General features: G+C 41.3%; 1 protein-coding gene across 1 annotated transcript in view; it reads left to right on the top strand.

The window, feature by feature from the left end:
- The window catches only part of LOC118356902, a 93,897-nt gene extending 76,984 nt beyond the window's left edge, over positions 1-16,913 (top strand). The window contains exons 2-5 of the mRNA XM_035727154.1: positions 9,382-9,503; positions 11,900-12,136; positions 14,954-15,001; positions 16,870-16,913. Coding sequence (XP_035583047.1) covers positions 9,382-9,503; positions 11,900-12,136; positions 14,954-15,001; positions 16,870-16,913 — 451 coding nt within the window. The remainder of the gene's footprint in view (positions 1-9,381; positions 9,504-11,899; positions 12,137-14,953; positions 15,002-16,869) is intronic.
- The last annotated feature ends 8,004 nt before the right edge of the window (positions 16,914-24,917 follow it).

The raw sequence follows: 24,917 nt of genomic DNA, 5'->3' as shown, positions 1-24,917 counted from the left end.
GTTCTTGTGGTGCCACTGTGCTTTGAAAACGTGGTACTGTCACACTGAAGTCCAGATACGTGGCCTCTCCCAGGACTTGCCATGACTGCACCTCCCCCCCCCCCCCCCCCGCCACCTCTTGCAGCCAGGTAGAGCTTTGGAAGGTGTTCATTACTGCCTGGCCCCAGGAGGCACTGGACTTGGCAAACCTCTGAACCTCCGAATTCTCAAGTCTCTTCCAGCTGGAGAATTCGGCCACGGAGAGCTCAGGTTTGTCTTTCAAGGCCGAGAAGGATCCCAGCTGCAGAGGGTTAAGTGACTGCTTTCGAAAGGACAAAGCAAGAGATGACGATAAGATAAGAAGCTCTGTTTTCACCAGACACTCCTCGGAAAGAACAGGCTTTTGTTGTGATCCAGAGGATAAGAGCCTGAGCCTCGCATCCATCAGGCCGTCCCTCCTCCCCTTGTAGCCACGGCTCAGGGCCGCCAGGGATGTGTCTGCAGCTGCTGCCACCTGCTGGCGCCCAGAGCCTCTGCAGCCCGCCTGCGCCTTCCTCCAAGCCCCCAATTCCAGCTCTCGCCCCCACGGATGCCATGGCCTTCACCTTGGCAATTGCTGGCATTTTTTTGAGCACTTACCATGGATCAAACACTATGCTTAGAACTTCCTTGGGTTGTCTCATTTAATCCATTCACTGCAGTGGAATCCCACCCAGGCAGGAACTTTTGTGTCTTCTTCCGGGCAGTATCCCAAGTGCCTAGAACAGAGTGTGGCCCGGAGGAAGAACTTGGTAGCTATGGATTGCATGAGAACAGCTGTAAAGATAGACTGTGTTATTACTCTGGTTTTACGGAAGAGGAAGCTGTCCCTTGGTGACAAGACATTGTGGAGCCGGGAGCCATGAGGAAAGCCAGAAAGATTCTTGCAGTAGGAAGACTTTTTTTTTTTTTTTACATTGTTAATTTAAGTCCATAGTTTATTTACATTTCCTTAGTTTTTTATCTAATATCCTTTTTCTATTCCAGGACTCTGTTTAGGATGCCACATTATATTTAGTTGTCATGCCTCTATAATCTCCTCTTGGCCGTGATAGTTTCTCAGACTCTCTTTTTATCTGAGAACCTCGGCAGTTTTGAAGAGTACTGGTCAGATATTTTGTAGAGTGCCCTCCTACTGGAATCTGTCTTAGATATTTCTAATCTTTAGACTCAGGTTATGGGTTTGGGGGAGAAGACCGCAGAGGTAGAGTGCCATATTCATCACTTATCAGGGGTGCATACTATCAACACGATTCATTATTGTCGATATTCACCTTGATCACCCGGGTGAGGTTTCTCCACTGTAGAGTTACCCTTTATTTATTTATTTGTTTGCTTATTTATTTATTTATTTTTACCTTTTTCCATACTCTCCTTTTTGAAAGGAAGTCACTATGTGCAGCCACACTTAAGGAGTGGGGAGCTGTGCTCCACCTCCTTGAGAGCAGAGTATCTACGGAAATTGTTTGGAATTCTGCGCAGGAGATTTGTTTCTTCTCCCCCATTCATTTATTTACTCAATCTTACTAACTTTTTTTACTATATTTCTTTAAGTTATTTTGCATAATGAGCATGCCGTAGGAAGACTTTGTCTTTCACCTGGGGTGATTCTGAAGGTGGCAAAGTCAGGCGGCTCTAGGAACGAACATCTCAGGCAGGCAGCCAGGGTCCTCTGGAGCTCAGAAAAGTCAGGGCTGCAAACCACCAGGGAAGCAAGCCAAATCAAAATGTTGCAGTGGGGCCCGGTAGCCTTGAGGAGCACCCAGGGCTCTGGCCAGGGCAGGAGGCCCCCGACAGATGTTTTGTGTTTTGTTTTGTTTGTTTTTAAAGCAATTTTAGGTTTATGGAACAAGTGACCAGAAAGTACAGAGAGTGCCCATCTATCTTCTCACACCCGAACCCCCTCCACCCAGTTATAATTAACACACACACCCCCCCACCCATTATTAACATTTTGCATTAGGTGGGTACTCTTGTTATGGTTGAGGGGCTGATACTGATACATTATTATTAGCTGAAGTCCATAGTTTATATTGGGTTCACTCTTGGTGTCTTACATTCTGAGGGCTCTAACAAATGTGTAATGGCATGTTTCCACATGGGCAGTATCATCCAGAAAAGTTCCACTGCCCTAGAAATCCTCAGTGCTCCCCCTTCCCCTACCTCCCTCTGACTCCCTGAGCCCCCTAACAACCACTCATGTTTTTACTGTCTCCGTTAATTTTGCCTTCTCCAAAGTGTTACGTAGTTAGGAACTTACAGTATGTAGCTTTTTTCAAATTGACTTTTTCATCTAGGATTATGCATTTAAGAGTCTTCTGTGTCTTTTCAAGACACGATAACTCTTGTTATTACTGCATAATATTCCCTTGAATGGATGTACCACAGTTTGTCTATCCATTCATAGACTCAAGGACATTTTGGTGCTTCCAAGTTTGGCAATTATGACTAAAGCTGCTATAAACATCAGTGTGCCTGTTTTGTGTAAACTTAAGTTTTCAACAAATTGGATAAATACCAAGGAGCGCAATTGCTGACTCATATGGCAAGTTTTGTAAGAAATTGCCAAACTATCTTTCAGAGTGGCTGTCCCTGTTTTGTACTTCTGAGCATTGCTCTTAGTGACAGGCATACTGGCCTGCACTTTTCCGTCTCTGGGCTGGCAAGACTGAGAGAAGACAGACCTATGTCTCCTCCCTTCCTGTCTGCATCCACCTCCCTTGCTGAGCCAAACCCACTTCCTCTGCCGAAAGGTGAAGAGAATAGAGGATCTTCTTTTTCATCCTACAAAGAGGGACACATTTCAGACAACATGTGATACTGTAGTAAATCTGGTCACTTGAAATCCCCAAGCCATGCCCTTAGGGTGGAATGGGCCTAGCTCTCTGGAAGGTCAGCCTGTGGACTTTTGGTTTCAAAATTCTTGCTGAGCACAGCCATGTGAGCTGGAGAAAACAGTTGCCGTTTTGATGTATAGAGCTTTGGGGGCCTATGTTCATGAAACCCTCATGAAACTGGGGCTCTTGGAATCAGAACACCCAGCTCCTGCTCACTTTTCCACTCTTTCTTAAATGTTGGCAAATTAGATAGTTTAATTCGCATCATCTCAAAACTTAGGGTAATTGGAATATTCTGGAAATAATGGAACTATATGCAAGCTAGGCATTTTATTTCACTTTTCTCTCTCTTTTTAAAAAAAAAGCATGAAAAATTAGATATGACCCTTCAAAGTTACTTTAAAAACAAAAATTTTAAGGCTAGGTTAACATCAAACTGCAACCGTAGGAAAGAGAGGGGGCCTTTTTTAGTCATGTTTTTGTATTCAAAATTCCATGTTCGGCTACTTCTATGCCATTGGCTCTCCTTTGCCTGCCCCAACGAACCAACCAACAACAACAAAACTCTAATGTTCCACCAATAACGTGGAGCAAAGTCATGTAATCATGGATTCACTTTTTAAGGCTCATGCTCTTCGGTGACTGCCTAGGAAAACTCAGAGAATCTCATTGAACTGCCTCAATGTGTAAAGACAAAAAAAAGCTTTAGTTCTACTGGTAGAAGGAGGGTTTATTTATGTGTCTCAATTTACAAGCCTAAGCACTGTAAATGTAAACGCTCTGAAGGAAAAATTTTGTCCTAATTACTTAACTGAAACCAGAAGCATCTGCTTTGATTTATTGCAAGTCCAGGTGGGTCTTAATCTGGCATTTTAAAGCATGCTGAGGTAACTTAACAACTAGTACCTTTTCTACCCCAGCCAAGTATTTCTCAAAGGGTAGAGATAGGGTGAGGTCCAGAATAAACAATGTTAACAAATTCTCCAGATGATTCTTATAATGACTGAAGTTTGAGAATCACTCACTGCTCAAGGCAATTATTTACTTCTTTTTAATTTTTTTTTCCTTTCAGCTTTACCTACAAAATGAACCCATTCTGAGAAAGTTTCTTCTTCTGATAAGTTTGATTACCTCACTGGAAACATTCCACTTTTCTAATTTCTTAAAATTTTACTTTCTGAATGAATTTACAGTAAAATTGACTTTTTGTGTGAATTTGAACACGTGCATCGATTCATGTAACTACCACACCACAATCAGGACACAAACAGTTCCATCACCCCAGAGAACTCCCTCATGTTATCCTTTTGTAGGCACACCCTTCCCGCCCCAACTCCAGTCCCTGGCAACCACTAATCTGTTATCCATTACCAAAGTTTTGTTTTTTCCAGAATGGTATATAAATGGAATCATACAGTAATAATAATTCTTTTGAGACTGGCTTCTTTCACTCACCATAATGTCTTTGAGATTCATCCAAGTTGTTGCTTGTATCCATAGTCCATTTCTTTTTTACTGCTGAGCGAATTCCACTGTATGAATGTACCCAGTGTTTTTTGTTTGTTCCCCCATTGGAAAGCATTTGGCTGTTTCCAGTTTGGGCGATCACAAGTAGAGCCTTCTATAAATATTTGTGTACAGGTTTTTGTGTAAAGATAAGTTTTCATGTATCTAGGCTAATACCTAGGAGACTCAAGGACTCAACTAGTAAGCTTACCTTTCACTTTATGAGAAACTACCATGCTGTTTGCTAGAAGGGTTGTACCATATTATATTCCCCCACCAGCAAGTGTAAAAGTTCTAATTGCTTTATATCCTCGCCAATACTGGAGGTTGTCAGTCATTTTTTTTTTTTTTATTTCAACCTTTCTAATAGGTGCGTAGTGGTATCTCATCATGTTTTTAATTTGCATCTCCCTAAGGGCTAAGAATGTTGAACATTATGTGCTTTTTTGCCATGCACACTCCCTCTGCTCAAGTCTTTTGCTCAAACTGGATTGTTTGTTCTCTTAGGATTGAGTTTGTGAGTGCTTAATATATTCTGGATACAAGTCTTTGGTTGAATATGTGGTATGTAAATATTCTCTCCTACTCTGTAGCTTATCTTTTCATTATTTTAACAGTGTCTTTCCTGGAATAAATGATTAATTCTGATGAAACCCAATTTATCACTTCTTTTTCTGTGATGCATCATGAAGATTTTTCCCTATGTTTTCTTCTAAATGTTCTATAATTTTCTGTTTTACATTTAAATATGTGATTTCATTTGAGTTAGTTTTGGGTATAAGATATGAGATTTATATCAGGGTTCATTTTCTTACCATATGAAGTCCAAATGTTTCAACACCATTTACTAAGAAAAGAATCTTTTTTCTATTGAATTGCCTCTGCACTTTTAGCAAAAACTCAGTTGGTAAATTGAGTGCAGGGAAATTTTCTAGAGTAATGGAAATGAAAATATTTTTTATTGGGTGTGTGTATATGAGTATATGCCTTCGTCAGAACCTTCAATTTGCACACTTCAGGTCTACTGTATATGAATTACACTTCAATTAAAATGGCATCAGTTTGTCTATAGCATCAGGTCTATTTCCAGAGTCTCTTCTGTTCCATTGAGCTACATCTTTTTGCCAAGAGCATGCCTATCTTGATCCCAATTACTGAGCTTATAGAAGACTAAAAATTGAAAAGTGTGTTTCCTCCAACTCTGTTCTCCTTTTTTGAAATCATTTTGGCTATTTTTTTTCTTCGCATTTCCATATCCATTTAGAATCAACTTCTATCTGCCTACAAAAAAATCCTGTTGGACTTTGATTGGGATTGTGTTAAATCTGGGAGCATTTGGGGAGAACTGACATCTTTTATAGTGTTAATTTTCCAGTCTATGAACACTGTCTTTGCATTTCTTGAGATCCTCTTTGATTTCTTTTATCAACATTTTTTGTAGTTTTCAGCACACTGATCCTCTTTGCATGTTTTACTGGATTTATATCTAAATATTTCCATTTTTTTGAGATATTTTAAAATAACATTTAAAAATATTTGATTTCCAATACTTTTTGCTATTATATGGAAATAGAATCTTTTTTTAACTTGTATCCTACATTGCTAAACTCACTTAGTTCTAAGATGTATATGTTTGTGTGTATCCCTTGAAAATTTTTCATGTAGAGAATCATTTCATCTGTGGGTAAGGGCAGTTTATTTCTTCTTTTCCAAATTTTTATTTTCTTAATATTTACTTATTTATTTATTTAGATTACACTAGCTAGGAATTCCAGTATGGTTTCAAATAGGAATGGAGATAAAGGAAGTCTGCCCTGTTCCCATTCTTAGGAGGAAAGTATTCATCTTTCATCATTGAGTGTAATGTGCCCTGTAGATTTTTCAATCATATCCCTTATTGGGTTGACACAAGTCCCTTCTTTTCATAGTTTGCTGAGAGTTTTTAACCATGAATGGATCTTGAATGTTGTGAAATGTTTTTACTGTATTAATTGATATGATCCTGCACTTTTTTCTTTTTTTGACTTTTAATAATACATTGACTGATTTTCAAAATATTGAACTAACCTGGCATAACTCAAGATAAAAGGTCCAATGTGGTCTGAGAGCATACTTTATATATAATATATATATATATATATATATAAATATATATATATATATATTCTGTTTTTTATGACCATATCTCTTTGTATAGTATTTTTAGTGATTGCTATAGAGTTTGCCAACATACATAACCTTTCACTTTTAAATATTTTAGCATTTCAAGTTGAATATAGAAACCTTACCAGTAGATAGGTTTTTTGCTATAGTTATTTTATGTACATCTACATACAGTGAAAACTCCATCAGACAATGTTTACAATTTTTGCTTTAAGAAACTCATGGGAGAAAAGGAGTCTGTTATATTCACTCAGAAATGTACTATTTCCATTTCTCTTTCTCATTCTTGATGTTCCAAGTTTCCTTCAGATATCATTTCCCTCTGCCTGAAGAATTTGCTTAGAAATTCCTTTAGAGCAGGTTCTGCTGGGAATGAATTCTCTTAGTTTTCGTTCACCTGAGAATGTCCTTATTTCAACTCGTCCCTGAGGCTGTTTTCACCAGAATAGAATTCTGGCTTGACATTTGTTTTACTTCTGCACTTTAAGTGTATCTTTTACCTCATCCCAGACTCTGGTTTCTCCTGAGTAATCTGCAGTCACTTCAAGTGTTGTTCTCCTATAGGTAGTGTGTCCATTGTTCTCAGATTGCTTTCAAGATTTTTTTTTCTTTTTCTTTCATTTACAGGGGTTTTATTATTATGCATGAGGCATGGATTTCTTTAGGCTTATATTATTTGAGATTTGCTGAACTTCTTGACTCTGCAGGTTTCTGCCCTTTTGCCAAGTTCAGGACGTTTTTAAGTTGTTATTCTTCAAATATGTTTTCTGTGCTCTATTCTTTCCCTCTTCTCAGACTGTAATGGTAGGAATGTTAGCCCTTCTGGTATTGTCCACAGGTCCCTCAGGATCTGTTTATTCTTTAATCTTTCTTCTCTCTCTTGTTCAGATTGTATACTTCTTTTCTCTCTTGTTCAGCTTGTATATTTCTATAAATCTATCTTCATGTTCACTGACTCCTCCATCATTTCCTTTCTGCTGATGAACCCATCCAGTGAGTTTGTTTTGGTTATTGTATTTTCCAGTTTTAAAATTTTTGTTTGGTTCTTTATATATTCTTTTTTCTTTCTGAGACTTTCTACTTTTCCATCTATTTCAAGAGTGTCCCAGGATTTCTTGTGGGAGCGTTTTCTTTCATAGCTGCTTTAAAGCTTTTTTCTTTTTTTTTTTCCCCCCTTAACGATTTTATTTATTTATTTGGGACACACGCGTGCACGCACACACACACATGCGCGCGCAAGTGGGGGAAGGGGCAAAGGGCCAGGTGATAGAGAATCTCAAGCAGATATGCCTGAGTGTGGACCCAACACGGGGTTGGATCCCATGACCCTGACATCATGAACCTGAGCCCGAAATCAAGAGCCAGACACTTAACCCACTGAGCCACCCAGGTGGCCTGAAGCCTTTTTTCAAAATAATTCTAACCTCTGTGTTATCTCAGCACTGGCGTCTTTTCCCATCTGAGTTGAGATTTCCCTCATTCTTCACATACTGATGTAATTTTGGTTTTGTGTCCTGGACATTTTAAATATTGTATTATGAGACTCTGACTCTTAAATCCTCTGGAGAGTGTTGATATTATTGCTTTAGCAGTTAATCAACCCAGTTGGGTTCAGGCCTCAATTTCCAACCAGTTTTCTGTGGGTTGTGGTTGCAAGGTCCAGTTCAGTTTTCAAATCCTCCGCAGTGCTATTTAGATCTGTTCCAGATGTTCACCACCTAGGGCCCAGCCTGGGACTTGGGCGTATTCTGGTCCATAACTCTGTTCTAAAGTCCCTGTATGTCATTTAGGGTCACATCCAGGAAAGAGTAGCTCAGAGGTTTAGACCCAGGAGTCCTGTGGAGTAACTCTCTCTTCTCTCCTGGCTGTCCCTGACACTTTTCAGCTCCCTGAACTCCTCTTTTTTTGCTCATTTGGGCAGAAAACTGGGGTTTTCTCTACCCGCTCTGGCATACACATCCCATAGCTATGCTCAGGTCTGGAGCCAAGTTTTCAGGACAGAGAAGGTCAGAAAGGCAACAGGAGTTTCCTTACCCTCTGGGGACCACAGGTCCTCCTATTGGAGAGGAAGATCCCTTCCTCAGAGTTTTCGGCTCCTGTGGGCTTCCATTGCTGCCTCTGACATAAGCACCATTGGTATGCGAAGACTGCCCGTGGGCCGAGGTACAGGAGATGGAAAAAAGACAAGAAGAAATGAAAAAAAGGAAAACAAGGTGTTTCCTTCCCTCTCTCTCAGCACCAGGAAATATCTTTTCCTGTCTACAAGCCAGAACTAGAGGGCTTCTCCTGGATTTCTCTCTTCACTTCCAGGTTTCAGACTGCGTGGAGTTCAGGCCAGTGGACACCGGAGAGGAAGAAGAGTCAACTCTGGTTTGACGGTGCTTCAAATTCTGGTCTTCTTTTCCAACCACCTAGCTACTACTTACTTGTCAGAGTCCTCAAATGGCTGATGGATACAATCTCTCCGGCTTGTATAGCTGCATTCAGTGAGAGACTATATGCACTCTATTTTTGTATTTTTCTGCATTCTTGTTGTTCTGGCATCTAGGGTCTTCCTAACCTAGGAGGAAGTACCCCTCCCTGGATTAGCTAATCCCTAGAGATTGTAAAGGAACTCACCTGGGAGCAACACTTTTCATATGCAAATTAACTAATCCAAACCCATACCCCCCAAGCACCTCTTTTATGGAAGTTGTATACTTTGGGCTACCAGATCCAGATCCACCTGCTATGATCACCCCCAGGGCGGGATACCAGACAATTCAGGACAGTCCCGCACACCCTGGAGCCTACTGAAATTATTCAAACTAGCCAATCGCATGCGTGCTTACCCTGCCTCTCCTGTTCCTTCCCACAGAAACTACAGTGAAGTCTCCTGCCAAGATTTCCCCCTGCGGCCTCTGCCTGTGCCTGTCGACCATCCCAGGTGCTTCCCCGTGTGGCCCCCATGGAATGGCATGCCCCCTCCCCTTGGAACCTGTGAGTAACAATCTATCACTGTCAGTGACAGTGATCTCCTAATCTTTTGGCCTCACCATAACTAAATAATAATGAAACATAGATTTAAAGACAGAGGGACAGGTTGAAATGTGCTTATTTCACCTCACTTAGAACCCTACATATATTTATATATGCATATATATATATGACATCTATTTGTCAGCTACAACTGTTTTTAGTCATAAATCAGAGGAAATTGGCTTTCCCAAAAGATGGAACTTTATGCCTTGAGTAACTGAAAAGTTCAGTTTGTTTTTGCTTGTCTTTACTTTCTCATTTTTTAAAAGATTTTTTTTTAATTTTATTTTATTTACTTATTTATTTATTTGTTTATTTAAGTAATCTCTACAGCCAGCATGGGGCTTGAACTCATGACCCCAAGATCAAGAGTGGCATGCTCTTTCTGACTGAGCCAGCCAGGCGCCCCTGTTCTTTTTCGTAACAAGGTCTGTTTTAGTGTTGTAGTGGGTCATGCTTCTCTGGGAAGTAACCTTCCCCTTCCAACCCTGAATTTCCTTTAAGGAACCACTCGTGAGCCACTGTGAGGCTGTTCAGTTGGGGTCGGGATCTGTAAAGGGGTCACACATCCAGCCTGCCCAGGGGCATATTCCAATGCTCTGACCACAGCTGTTGGTTCAGGAATGAAAGCCAAACCCAAGACTTTGCGTGGAACTCTTGAGAAAGAGCAATCTCTGTTTCTGCTGGTGTTACTTAGTGAATGGAATGTAAATCAGAAGTTGCCTCTTCCCACTCTTTTTGAAGATTTTACCAAATGGTAAACCAACCAAGAGGAAAGCAGAGCTGCAATAATCGTGGTAAACAGATTTTTGGTAAGATTGATACGGGCCCATCGCTGCTGAAGACCTTCCTCAGTTACACAAACTAGTGAATTCCTGCTTTGCTTGAGCCGGTATATGTTCGTTTTCTGTCACTTGCAGCCCAAAGTGTCCTGACTAATGCAGAAATGAGCCCTTTGTCTATTATAGTTTATTGTGGCCCCAAATCTTGAGTTGATTATCTTTAATCACCAGCACATGGAAATTTTTCCTGAAGTCATTTGTTGAAATCCACTGGAAGGAATTGTAACTTGCTGGGTGAATTTTATCTGTCCCTACCCTCTTTCTTGTTGGTTTTTTTTTTTTTTTTTTTTTTTTTTTTTGGTCAACCAAGGCTTGGTCTGTGTAGCATAGAGTGCTGCTCAATTTGAGTTTTCCCCAGAAGCAGACCCTGGGTAGAGGATTTGAAAGCCAGTGGTTTATTTCAAAGGGTGATCCCGGGAGTATCAGTAAGGATTGAGGGAATAAAAGTGGAAAGAGAAGAATGTGTTATTGAAAAGGTTCCTCCAGAGTGCTACTGGCGCTCATCCCTGCCTGGGAATTCTGGGCTACAGTGTAGAATAAGCCCTAGAAATACCCACTCAGGGGTATTTATCCCCCGCCCCACATCTGTCATTGGCTGAGGGGTGTTTCCGGGGCTTTCATTCCCCCCAGCACATCTGGCCTGCCCTGCTCAGGAGCTGAGAGCCAGCCTTTAGGTGGAGAGTTTGTAGGGACCTGTAATAGAATGTGATAGGCATGTGCTTGGGGGACCCCAGGGGTTCAAAGGGATGCGGGAGGGGCACAGCCAACATCTGCCACCCGAAGCTTGAGTGTTCTTGTTTTCCATTCCTCTGCTTCTAGCTTAGCCTCTTTTCATAATAGGAAGGTGGATCGGTTGCATGTGTGCATTGATTCATAAGTAATGACTCTTTGCAAACACAGTAGCTTTAAAACTTATCAGGCTTTCTCTCTGTTTGGGATGATGAGATTGTAGTCAAAAGTGTGATGTTCTCTAGGCTGTTTCAATCATTCATTCATTCATTCATTCATTCCTACAACAGATGCTTTGGGGGAACAGAAATCAATAAGCAAAAGTCTCTGTCCTTGCAAAGCTCAGAAGCTGATGTCAGGCAGACAGAAATGTAATTACTCATCGAATAAAGTCATACTTGCTTTGATAAAGGTGGATAAAAACTATTAGAGAATGGGGTAGAGACACAAAGAAGGCAGTGTTTGTATCTTTAAAGATGAGGAAGGGCTTTTATTCTCCTGGCACTTACCTTGGAGTAGCAAACCACCCCAAAATTGTGGCATGAAATAGCACCCATTTTGATTAGGCTCATGCTTTTGTGGGTCAGGAATTTGAAAGGGAGTACAGGGGAGTCAGCGTGTCTCTACGCCTTAATGTCTGCAGCCTGGCGCGGAAGACTGGAAAGCTGGAGGCAACACGAGGCAGGGTGTGGAAGGAACCATCTGAAAGCTCCTGGCAGTGGATGTTGATGTTCGCAGAGGCTACAGAGGGATTGCCAATGGTTACTATGCTTGGCTTCTCCACAGGGCCGCGTGGGCATCCTCAGAGCATGGTGCCCAGATCCAAAAGCCAAGTGCCCCAAGACAACCCGCAGAAGCTCGCCTGCCTTTTAGGGCCCACGCTGCAGAAGTCACGTAGTGTCGCCTCCACTGTGATCACAAGCCTGCCCGAACTCAGGGGAAGGAATCTTAGATCCATGCCTCCGTCGGGGGACTCTCAGAGTCCTATGACACAACGAGCAGCATTTGAGAAGAGAGAGATGGGTGCATTCACTTTACAAAAATGCTGTCTCCCACGGTATTAAAGGGATAAGATCATTTTGTCTCTCTGGTATTTAGCATATCTTACCTAGGCTGCATTATTTTCTGAGAAATACCTTTTTAAGTTACTTAAATTGCCTCAGTCAGATCATCACATAAAGATATGAAGGAGGGATTTATTATTTGATGCATTTGTCACCCCTCCTTTGCCCACAAAGACTTCCTCCGTGGCCCACACTTGGAGAACCAGCGCCACAGAGCCTGGGCGGAGCGGAGAAGAGGGCCACAGAATTAGCGGACCAGACTCTTTTTAGAGGTCAGGGCAAGGGCAAAGACTGTGAATATTCTTATCTTAATATTAAAGTTGGTTATAAACATAGACACTCATATACATGCTAAGTTCATTTCTTTTCTTATTGAATCTAATTCTCAGAAATATTTTTTAAAACTTGCATTTAGTTAGCATGTAGCATTATTACCCCCCAGAATAACATTCTCATTTATGTTACTTTTTGAATAAGTGCGTGCTGAGTGTCTGGGCTGGTTGAGGCTATCTCTTTTGTCCATTACTTGGACTTTTTTTTTAAAGCTGAAATGTAACAGTTTTCAATATTTTAAAGCCATATTTTAAAACCTTCACAATAGACATCTTGTAATTAAGGTAGACAGCTCATGGAGACGTTTCAACACTTAGCTGAATGAAGTAGCTAGGAGGCAGTCTTGTACTGTGGTCTGACAGTTGGTGGATTGAATCCCAAACGTGCTACTTATTCTTCTGTTTTTGGAGCAAGTTACTCAACTTCTCGGAGTCTTGGTTTCCTAATCTGTAAAATGGGGGTCATGATAGCTCCTTTTTAGTATGGCATTGCAGAGGAAGTAAGACAATTCAAGCACCCAGTTCCTGGGAGAGACTGCATTGAGTATTGGGGCATTCTAAGAGACATGCAGCTACTGGATCCTCACTTGGTTCTATCTGCAGTTAGAGAGCAGGGCCATATCCACATCATCAACCTTCAGATTTTTACCTACGTTCCCGCCTGCCTGGGCTGAGAAAAGGCAGAGGATGAGCTGAGGCCGGAAGCTTTCTTGTTACTCGTGGGTGCCCTGTGTGTGTGTGGAGGGGTGGGTACAGCTGCCAGAGCTTTGGCTGGAAGAAGAGCTTCCTTTTTCAGCCATTTCCTCCTCCCTCACCTTGTCCCCTCTCAGCTTCCACTTCATGAGACCACAAGCTTCACACCTTGTCTCCTCTCGGCTTCCACTTCATGAGACCACAAGCTTCACAGACATTTCTTGGTTATTTCTCTATGACACATATTCACTGAAGAGGAGGCCAAGCCTTGTAGGGGAAAGGCAGCTCAAGTCTGAAGGGCTCACTTGGCGAGGCGTCCCCAGCCCTCTGAGCAGTCTCTCTCCCCTGTCCTCATGGTTTAATTCCGGAGCCAGCCTGTGGTAGTCTCTCGCTACCCCCGGTGGTTGTCAGGAAGCGCAGAGCCCGAATCTGCCCTGCCTGAAATTAAAGACCTGCTCCTCCACCCTCTCCCCCACCGTGCCTGTGTGGAGACAGCAGGTTCACTTTAGTGCCCCTCGGGAAATGGCAAGAAATCAACATCTTGCTTGATCTTCTTCCTGCTTGCTTTTCTTTCCTTTTCTTTAATTTTTAAATTAGAAAGCCAGGAAGTCACCGTGACATCACTGAAAATGTCAACCAAATGCCCGTTTTCATTTGGGCCCCTCTGTGCATGCGTGTGTGTGTGTGTGTGTGTGTGTGTGTGTGTGTGTGTGTGTGTGTTTATCTTATTATATCGATGACATTCCACCTTTCGAATTAAATCCCTTTCCTCATTATCTGGGTTTGCCATTATTATTGTGTGAATTGAAACGGATTTCATGACAACTCTGAAAAACCAGGATGGGCTAAATTTAGCTTTAATTAGGCATCATCGTAGCCCCGTGATTATTCCTCATTTCGTTCAGATTCTAACTGGAATGCTGAGCGAGGGTTTGGCATGGCTTTTGTGCAATTTTTCACAGAATTATCCCCCACGTTTCTTGTGATCGTGGTAATTGTTTTGTGCCACAAATGGTTTTTGCCGATAGAGCTTTAATCCCCTTTTATAACCGGGAGTTCATTAGGGATAGTCAAGCTATGTGCCACAGCTGGACAGCCAGTCTGGGGGGGGAACCCCCGAACAAAATATCAGGGCATCTCTGCCTACTACTGACCGTCCCCGTACGTAGCTCCCCCAGTGGAAACTGGACACTGGCTACTCCAGTTCGGGTGTTGCCCAGCACCTCCGAATAGAGGGATCGCCACGAATGAGGCTCAAAATGGAATTTTTTCCAGACCTTGGCTGACCCCTCCCTGGCCTGGGAGACAGCTGTGTGTCCCGGGTTAAGAGGTATGTTCTGAAGCCAGAATGCCAAGTTCAAGTCTCCGCTTGACTTCTTACCAGCCCTTCGACTTGAGGGAACCTTGGCTTCCTCACGTGTCAGACAGCAGTGTGGTACTACTGCTTCCTAGCAGCATCGTCAGTACTCACTGAGATAACAGGGAGCATTTAGAACAGTGCCTGGCCCAGGATAGGACCCGTAACTGCTTGTTGTCACTACTACTTCTGTTACTGCAGGTCTCTTGGGAAACGGCACCCCAGAGCTATGTTAGCAAGTTGCAGTAAGGCAGGTCCAGGCTGGGATTAAGGGGTACAGTTTCATTCCCTGGCAGAGGAACTCACAGGAACTAGACAGAATGTAATCTGTCGTGGACAGCTGTTCATTTTGCCTGCCAGACATGTTCACCCTCTCCTGGATTTTCCGCTGTAGGGAACTGGATGAGTCAGGATCTAGTTGGCAACATAGATACCATTCCAGGTATGTCAAATAGAGTGAATTGTATTCTGGAACTAGTTCTGCAGTTGGTGGCAGGGATGGAAGGCCAAACGGATGGTAGGGCTGCCCAGGGGGTTAGCAACAGCAGGATCTCTCTCCCCCCGACACATAGGGTGGGAGCCCAAGGGAGGAGGCCAAGTCCAGGGCCATCTGGTGGAAGCTAGAACTATGGCGGGTCTGCCCAGCTGGAGCTGACCCTGAAGGGAGGGGCTTTGCAGGGAGACACAGCCATTGTCTGTGACACCCCCTGAAGCAGAGGACAAGGTGGATAAATACCTTGGCTTCTGGTCTCTTCCTATCCTCTCATCTTCTGTCAGGGCCTCCAGTTAGCAGAATCCACCCGAGCGCCAGCAAGGCCATCAAACAGAGTTCTCCGTGCTGCTGAGGGGAGGGAGATCTGACAGCCCACAGGCAAACGTCTGGCCCAGAAATGATCTCTCCTCCCACCACCCCACTCATATGGTTCCTGCGCAGCTTGACCTTTGGCTCTGAGGGTGCTTGTGTGACCTAGACTTCACCAATCAGCATTTGCCCCTCTGCTAGCTAGAGTGACCCAAGTTGGTCCAATGAGAGTTACCTCTGGGATTCTGGGGAGAGAGGAACCTGCTTTCTGATCGGGTTTCCAGCCATATGGAGTGTAAACACCGAGTCGCTAATGGTCATGTTGTTGCCATAGAGAAAAGAATGGCTTAGGATGAAGCCAGCATAAGGGAAAGCAGAACAATGAGAATGGAAAGATTACCAGCAACCAGGAATACCTGGATCCAGCCATCACTGTGCCTGGACTTCCCAGCTGTGTAGACCAACCATCATTCATCATTTCTATGCTTCCTTTTTTTTTTTTTTTTTTTTTTTTGGTTAAGTCAGTTCATTTGCCACTTTCAGGCAAATGCATTCTAACTCACACACAGTAGACCTGAAATGGATCTGGGGTACTCAGAGATTACTACAATAAAAGCTTGTGAACACTCAGAGGGTGGGGTCAGTCATGGGGTTGGACATTTTTGTATAAGTCAGAAACCCAGCGATCAGAAGAAGGGCCCTCCTCAGGGTCAGACACCCTACTTCTCATGCAGAACCTAGCTATAATAAACTTCCTACAAATCCCTCAGCTGCATTTTTTTCTCTTCCTTATCTCCAGCTGTCACACTTGCTAGTCCTTCAATATTGAGAACACTGACTTACTTTCATCCTTAAAAATTAGTTTTCTGGTGAAGCCTTCTTATATGTCAGATACTGTGATAATGAGCTTATGTATATAGGAACTTATATAAATATAGGATCTAGATATGAATATACATTAGTGTATTCATATGCATATATGTATATATCACCTATTTATTTTTTTTTAAGATTTTACTTGTTTATTTATTTTAGAGAGAGAGTGTGAGTGGGGGGAGGGGCAGAGGGAGAGAGAATCTCAAACAGGCTCCGCACTGAGCACGGAGCCCAACACTAGGGCTCAATGTGGGGCTCGAACCTCACAACCTTGAGATCATGACTTGAGCCGAAACCAAGAGTTCTGACGCTTAACTGACTGCGCCACCCAGGCCCCCTACCTCTCCTATTTAATCTTTACCTTTGCGGACGGTAACTTAAGAGGTAAGAATTGTTATTATTCCTATTTGCATTCTCAAAATGTGCAAACTTAGGCTGACATGGGTTGATGACTTTGCCTAGGACTTGAACCTGGGCCATCAGATCCCATATCCCACCATTCTAACCATGAAGCCTCCCTCTTCTCCGAGTACCCTTATCTATCCATCTGGTCTCAGCTCACATCTACGCTTCAGTTAGGTTTAGTCCCATTGCTGTGTAATTCCCCAGCCCCCGGTTCTTCCTCCTCATAGTTGTCAACAGTATTGCGCACAAGACCATGGGCCCTGACAAGTGAATCTTGCATCTGCCTTGGGCTCTGCGCTGTCCTCAATGTCTAGCACATCACAGACTTTCAGGGGCCATTTCCATAACTAAAGGAATAATGACTGTTGAACCACAGGTGTTGGTTTGAAGGAATTCTTTTCATTCAGGATTAATCTGAAAATTGAATGAGAAGTGACTGTTCTAAAATAAGGATCAAGGACTTGGGCTGTGAAGGAGCCAAGGACTGCTGTAGGAAGGAATCAGATACAGTTTGATCTAGTTCCAGAGTCTGAGGAATGGGAATTCCAGGCCTGCTAGACAGATAAGGAGAGACTGTTGGGCAAGGGGAGTCTTCCATACTCCCAAATCATACCATGTATATCTGCCCTGCTTACCCCACAACAAAGATTCTCTCTTCACCTGCCTTCTCCAGCAGGCTGTGAGCTTTCAAGAGAAGGAATTCTGTCTTTTGGCCTTGTTTCCTGGCCTCAGCCTGGGGTCTGGCACCCTGTGGACCGTTCCTGGATGCTGCTTGGTTAGTTGTTGATGCAATGTTCCCCTCCAAGTCTACCTTCATCACTGTCTCAGGCTGAGGTGTGATGGACAAGGCCCATGCTATACTGTCTGTCTGCTGTGGCTGTCTGCTCTAGACAGCCTTGCTGGGAGTCTGCCTGCTGTTCAAGGGACCAACGCATTGGTGTTTCACAAATTTCTCATGCTTCCTTATTATTTCTGGTAATGTTATCTGCTGGCAGATACTGTTCTTCATTACTCAAAGTCTGTGATGATTGGCTTAAATGTATTCCTGTAGGCATTGTAGGCATATTCACTCATTTATTCAGGCATTCATCATTCAGCAAATATTTACTGAACCTGGAAATGTATCAAGTACAAGGAGACATGTGGTAGGTTCATGGCCGTTGGTGGTGGGGTAAAGGGGTGGATAAAACAAACATGAATCTTGTTCTCAAAGAGCTGAGTTGAAAATACAGGAGATCCTATTTCTTTTTTATTTTTTTTAAGATTTTATTTATTTATTTGACAGAGAGAGACACAGCGAGAGAGGGAACACAAGCAGGGGGAGTGGGAGAGGGAGAAGCAGGCTTCCCGCCAAGCAGGGAGCCCGATGCGGGGCTCGACCCCAGGACCCTGGGACCATGACCTGAGCCGAAGGCAGACACCTAACAACTGAGCCACCTAGGTGCCCCAGGAGCTCCTATTTCTTAGGCACCTACTTTGTGCCAGACATGTGTTAAATATTTTCTATATATCATTTGACTTACTCTTTACCATCGCCATAAAATGTAGGTAATCAATGAAGCAATAAGGATCTGTATGTTAAAGCTCGTTGCTCGAGATCACATAGCTGGTAAGCAGAGCGGGGGTTCCTTTCCCCATTTCTGAGAAACCAAAGCCTCGTTCTTCCCTGTATGCTGTACCGTCTCTAAAATAAGGACAAGGTAGGAGGTGGGGCTGTGACCTTTGGCAGTCAAAGTGCCATAGAAGATCAGGGCAGCTACTTTTAGCCATGGGACTCCTGACCACTTCTGGAATGTGGAAGCCATCCACGTGGACGTCTGTAATGCCCATCGCCTAATCTGGATGGGAACTGAAAATTCATTGGAACCTCAGGTACTTGTGAACCCCAACATGAAATCCCAGGTATTTGGAATCAACTTTCCATTTCTATAAGATGGTCCATGTGTGGCACAAACAGCCTTTGGGGTTTTTCCATTTTGACTTGCTTGGCTCCAAACATCTGTGTAGCTGTGTTCCATATGGAATGGGATTCTGGGAGCAGGCAGAAGTTAATCCTTTTTGCCTGTTTGTTTCAAAGTTAGAAACTGTAACTTTTAAGATTTCCAATGTATGATGTTTAAGGTAGAGATTTTCTTGGGAACAAAGCCCCCTTTGTTCTAGGAGGTCCCCTGTGGTGGGCAGTGCTAGTCAAGACTAGTGAGCCCATCCCTAAGTCTGGGGAGTGACCCAAAGGCAAACTATCTAGCCTGTCTGTGTTCCATTGAGTCTTGTAAAGTGAGACCACATCAGAGCTGTGTGCGAGAATTCCTTTCTTCCTAAAGCTAGATTGAAAAAACTTATCTGAGCTATTTATATGATCCTCATAAAGATTGTGAGTGTTGGCCAAGACAAGTTTCTTTCACATTAGCTTGAAGAAAATATGGATTGGGCTTAGTAGAGAGCTACCCACTGGGTGATGGTTTCACACACAGAGTGAGCAACCCTAACTGAAGAACCTAGACCAGTTCACTTCAGTGGTTTTGTCTTGGCCATGTGAGTAGGACCATAGAGTGTGTGGGGCAGGATAGGTATGAGTTGTGGTGGGCTTCCTTTCAAACAGATGGATGTTACCCCTATCGACCATCCTGGGAACATAACAGGCACCCTGGGAACTATAGTAGGCTCAAGCATCCTTTTCTTCCCTTTAAGGGAGACCTTGACTTGTCAGGTGGCTTCAGTTGATTCCTGACCTGTGGGGGTCTCCTAGGAAGCTATTAAAATCCCTGAGGATTAATTCAGGACCACAGGCTCTGGAAGTAACAAATCTTGGAGCAGATGTGAGTTATCCTCTGTGGAGTATTTCTGTGATTTCCAAGTCTTTAGTAAATTCTCATTAGAAAAGGAAAAGTAGAAGTTCCACGTGTAAATGTTGGCATCATCCAGGTTTTACATTCTTTCATTTACTAGCTGTGTGCCTGTCAGCTTACTTCACCTCTCTAAACCTGTGATTCTTTATTTGTAAAGTGGTTAACAATCACACCTAATCCATAGTATTACTGCATACTAGCTGAAAATGTTAGAAGTAAATCAGAATCTCACTGCAATTTTGATGTCTCCATGACTAATTTCCCAGAGGCAAGTTGGCTGTAAACTAAAGAGAATTATCATTAGACAGTCAAAGCAACATACTTATGCTTTTAGTAAAAAAAAAAAAAAATACCTTTCCCCAGAGAAGTTCCAATTAGATGTTGATAGGATAGAGTATTTTCTTTCTTCCTTTTTCTTTTTTAGCGAGGATTTTGAAAAGCATTAACGCTTCTTAATGAGATCATCATGACAAAGGTGCTATAAAGAAATGGGGGGGGGGGGAAATGAACCTACAAGGATAACATCACTTTGGTTAAACTTACTTATTATTAAGCATATTTAAAAAGAAAAATGGATAGTAATTGAATTCAATTTATAACACTTAATGGAATCATTTTCATTAAGTGGGAAGGAATTCATATTTTGAAACATGCTGTTCATAGGCGTCTGTGAGGAGGAAATTCCATTGCTTCAGGAGCCAGAGAAAGCTGAACAGAGGTTCCCCTCAACAAACAAGGAATTGTCCTTGAAATCTGATCTTCCTTATCTCACCAGGTCCAATTTTTCAGGTCCTCTGCTAATTGTTTCTACTGGCAGTTTTCAAAGGAATCAACAGGAAGAGTCCTGCAAAGTGAAATTGGGCATTTGGTTATAAAATCTGGTATGAAGTCATTTTAGTGCACTATTGGGAGAAGATCAGAACAGCTCGTAACTTCGTGAGCCATTAATGAAGCTTAGATTCCAAACTCACAGGCATATTTCTTGACTAAGCACAATGTTACAGGTGATTTTCTGGCTGCTTTCGGTTCTGTGCCTACACTCTTTTTTATTTTTTGAAAAAAAATGTATTATGCTTTCTACATTTCTCCATCACTTCATTAGCACTCCAAGAAGCATCTAAGACACATGAATTCATATTTTGAAGAAAGGAAAGTGTATAAAACTGTATATAAATTTAATTTTTTTCTTTGCTTTGCTTTTGGGGCTTTTTAAAATTTAATTTATTTAAACTAAAAAAAAAAAGAAAACAATTCACTCATTTCTCCTCCCTTCCTCCCACCTCTAGAAATCACCAATCTGTTCTCCATATCTGTGAGCTTAGTTACAATATATATATGTTTTGTATATATATTTTTTAGACTCCACATATAAGAGAGGTCATGCAGTATTTGTCTTTTTCCGAGTTATTTCACTTGGCATCATGCCATTGAGGTCCATCCATGTTATCGCAAATGGCAAGATTTCATTCTTTGTATTGGCTGAATAATACTCCATTGTATAAATATATGCCATGTCTTCTTTATCCATTCATCCATTGCTGAACACTTAGGTTGTTTCCATATCTTGGCTATTGTAAATAATGCCTCAGTGACTATATATCCTTTTGAATTAATGTTTTCATTTTCTTCAGATAAATACCCAGAAGTGGAATTGCTGTATTCATATGATAGTTCTGTATTTAATTTTTTCGGGAACCTCCATACTGTTTTCCACAGTGGTGGCACCCATTGACATTCCACCAACAATGCACAAGGGTTCCCTTTTCTCTACATCCTCACCAACACTTGGTTTTTCTTGTCTTTTTGAGGACAGCCATTCTAATGGTATGAGTTGGCATCTCATTATGGTTTTGATTTGCATTTCTCTGATGATTAGTGGTGTTGAGCATCTTTTCATGTACCTGTTGGCTGTCTGTATGTCTTCTTTGTGAATATGTCTTTTTAGACCTGCCTGATTTTTAATCAGATTGTTTGTTGTTTCGCTATTAAGTTGTGTGATTTTTATATATATTTTTTGGATATTAATTAGCACATCACCAGATATATGATTTGCAAATATTTTCTCTCATTTCGTAGGTTGCCTTTTCATTTTGTTGATGGTTTCCTTTGCTGTACAGAAGCTTTTTAGTTTGATGTAGTCCCCCTTGTTTAGTTTTGTGGTTGTTGACTTTGCTTTTGGCATCAGCTTCAAAAAAGTTAACACCAAGACCTGTATCAAGGAGCTCATCACCTAAGAGTTTTACAGTTTCAGGTCTTATGTTCAAGTCTTTAATCCATTTTGAGTTAATTTTTGTATATGATGTGAGATATCGGTCCAGTTTCATTCTTTTGCATGTAGCTGTCCAATTTTCCCAGCACTATTTGTTGAATAGACTATTCTATCCTAAGTGTGTATTCTTGCTTCTTTTGTCATACATGCATTGATCATGTATGCGTGGATTTATTTCTGGGCTCTATATTCATTTCATTTCTCATATGTCTATTTTTATGCCAATACCCTACTGTTTTAATTACCATATCTTTGTAATATAGTTTGAAATCAGGGAGCATGGTGCCTCCAGGTTTGTTCTTCTCTCTCAAAATTGCTTTGGCTTTTCAGGATCTTTTATGATTACATAAATATTTTAGAATTTTTTTGTTCTATTTCTGTGAAAAATGCCTTAGGAATTTTGATAGAAATTTCACTGAATCTGTATATTGCTTTAGGTAACAAAGACAATTTAACAATATTAATTCTTCCAATTCATGATCATGGAATATCTTTCTGTTTGTGTCTTCTTCAATTTCTTTCATTAATGTCTCGTAGTTCTCAATATATGTCTTTTACCTCTTTAGTTAAATTTATTCCTAGGTAATTAAATAGAGACCAGAAACCATAAAAACCCTAGAAGAGAACACAGGCAGTAACCTCTTTGACATCGACCATAGCAACTTCTTTCTAGATATGTCTCCTGAGGCAAAGGAAACAAAATAAAAAATAAACTATTGGGATTACATCAAAATAAAAACCTTCTGCACAGTGAAGGAAACCATAAACAAAACTACAAGGCAACCTATGGAAGGGGAGAAGAAATTTGCAAATGACATATCTGATAAAGGGTTAGTATCAAAATTAGAAAGAACTTCTAAAACTCAACACACCCAAAATGAATAATCCAATGAAAAAATAGGCAGAAGACACGAATAGATACTTTTCCAAAAAAGACATCCAGATGGCCCATAGACACATGAAAAGATGCTCAGCATCACTTATCATCAGGGAAATGCAAATCAAAACTAAAACGCGGTATCATACTCATACCTGTCAGAATGGCTAAAATCAACAACACAAGAAACACAAGGTGTTGACAAGGATGTGGAGAAAGGGGAACCCTCCCGCACTGTTGTTGGGAATGCAAACTGATGCAGCCACTCTGGAAAACAGTATGGAGTTTCCTCACTAAGTTAAAAATAGAGCTACCCTACAATCTAGCAATTGCACTACTAAGTATTTACTCAAAGAATACAAAAATACTAATTTGAAGGGATACATGCACTTTGTTGTTTATACCAGTATTATCAACAATAGCCAAATTATGGAAACAGCCCAAGTGTCCACCAATTGATGAATGGATAAAGAATATGTTTTATATATATATATATATAACGCAACCATAAAAAAGGATGAAATCTTGCCATTTGCAATGACATGGATAGAGCTAGAGAGTATTATGCTAAGTGAAATAAGTCAGGAAAAGATGAATACCATATTATTTCACTCATGTGGAATTTAAGAAACAAAACAAATGAGCAAAGGGGAAGATTTTTTATCACTGGTTCAATCTACTTACTGGTCATCTATCTGTTCAGATTTTCTATTTAATCATGATTCAGCTCTGAGAGGTTATATGTTTCTAGTAATTCATCCATTTCTTTGTTGCCCAGTTTTTTAGCATATACTTGCTCATAGGAATCTCTAATAATCCTTTGTATTTCTCTGGTATCAACTGTAACATCTACTCTTTCATTTCTGATTTTATTTATCAAAGGAGAGTCCACTCTCTTTTTTCCTTGGTCAGTCTACCTAAAGGTTTGTCAATTTTATCTCTTCAAAGAGCCAGCTCTTAGTTTCATTGATCTTTTATATTATCTGTTTAATCCCTATTTCATTTCTTTCTGCTCCAATAGTTATTTCCTTTTTTCTACTAACTTTTGGCTTCATTTGTTCTTCTTTTTTTAGTCCTTGAGGTGTAAAGTTAGGTTGTTTATTTGAAACTTTTCATGCTTCTTTTTTTTTTTAAGTAGGTTCCACACCCAGCACGGAGCCCCACACGGGGCTTGAACTCATGACCCTGAGGTCAAGACCTGAACTGATATGAAGAGTCAGACACTTTACCAATTAAGCCACCCAGGGGCCCAAGTCTTTTCTTGTTTCTTGATATAGGCATTTATTGCTATGAAATTCCCTCTCAAAACTGCTTTTGCTACATCCTGTAATTTTGGAATATTACATTTCCATTTTCATTTATCTCAAGGTATTTTTTTTATTTCTTTTTTGATTTCTTCTTTGACTTCTTGGTTCTTCAGTAGCATGTTGCTTAATTTCCTAAGTGCTATACTTTCAATTATTTCTAAGTCATAAACAATATGTAAGCCATTTGGAGCTTGGATTCTGGACTCAAACTGCTAAGGTCAAAATCCCAGATCTACCACTTTTTTTTTTTTAAGATTGTATTTATTTATTTGAGAGAGAGAGAAAACACATGAGAGTGGGGGAGGGTCAGAGGGAGAAGCAGACTCCCTGCCGAGCAGGGAGCCCGATGCGGGACTCGATCCCGGGACTCCAGGATCATGACCTGAGCCGAAGGCAGTCACTTAACCAACTGAGCCACCCAGGCGCCCCAGATCTACCACTTTCTATATGACCAGCTCCCTTAAAGTTCTTGAGTCCTCAACTCATTTTTAAGTCTTTAAAATGGGAATAAGAAAATTTACCTTGTGGCTTAAAGTGAGGACTTAGTGAAATAACATGTAAAGTGCCTAGTACAATTCACAAAAATCATTGGTATTATTTTCTTTGTTTTTATTATTATACTTAGAATGACAGAAACCTAATTCAAATTAGTTTTCAAAACCAATAATGATAGCGTATACTGGGGACACACCATTCAGTAGGATAAGCACTTCATCTTAATTGTTTTATTTAATTAAAAGGACTTTTCAAAATTGCATTAATGAGAAACCTAGGTTTGGTTTGGATCCAGGTAAGGCCAGACCCAGGCGTTTGAATGAGGTCCTCAGAAATCTGTCTCTCTCTACCTCTTAATTCTCTCTTCTCTCTTAGCTTTGGTCTCAGCCAGATTCTCTCCCTGAGAGAGCCAGATGCTGTGAGCAGCCCCACGTGTTCATTCCTGCAGCTACTCTAGCCCACTGCTTCCAGCAACGGTTTT

Source organism: Zalophus californianus, chromosome 1 (genome assembly GCF_009762305.2).
Source record: "Zalophus californianus isolate mZalCal1 chromosome 1, mZalCal1.pri.v2, whole genome shotgun sequence".
Lineage (NCBI taxonomy): Eukaryota > Metazoa > Chordata > Mammalia > Carnivora > Otariidae > Zalophus > Zalophus californianus.
The sequence above is the reverse complement of the archived record's forward strand: the minus strand, read 5'-3'. Positions and strand labels throughout refer to the sequence as shown.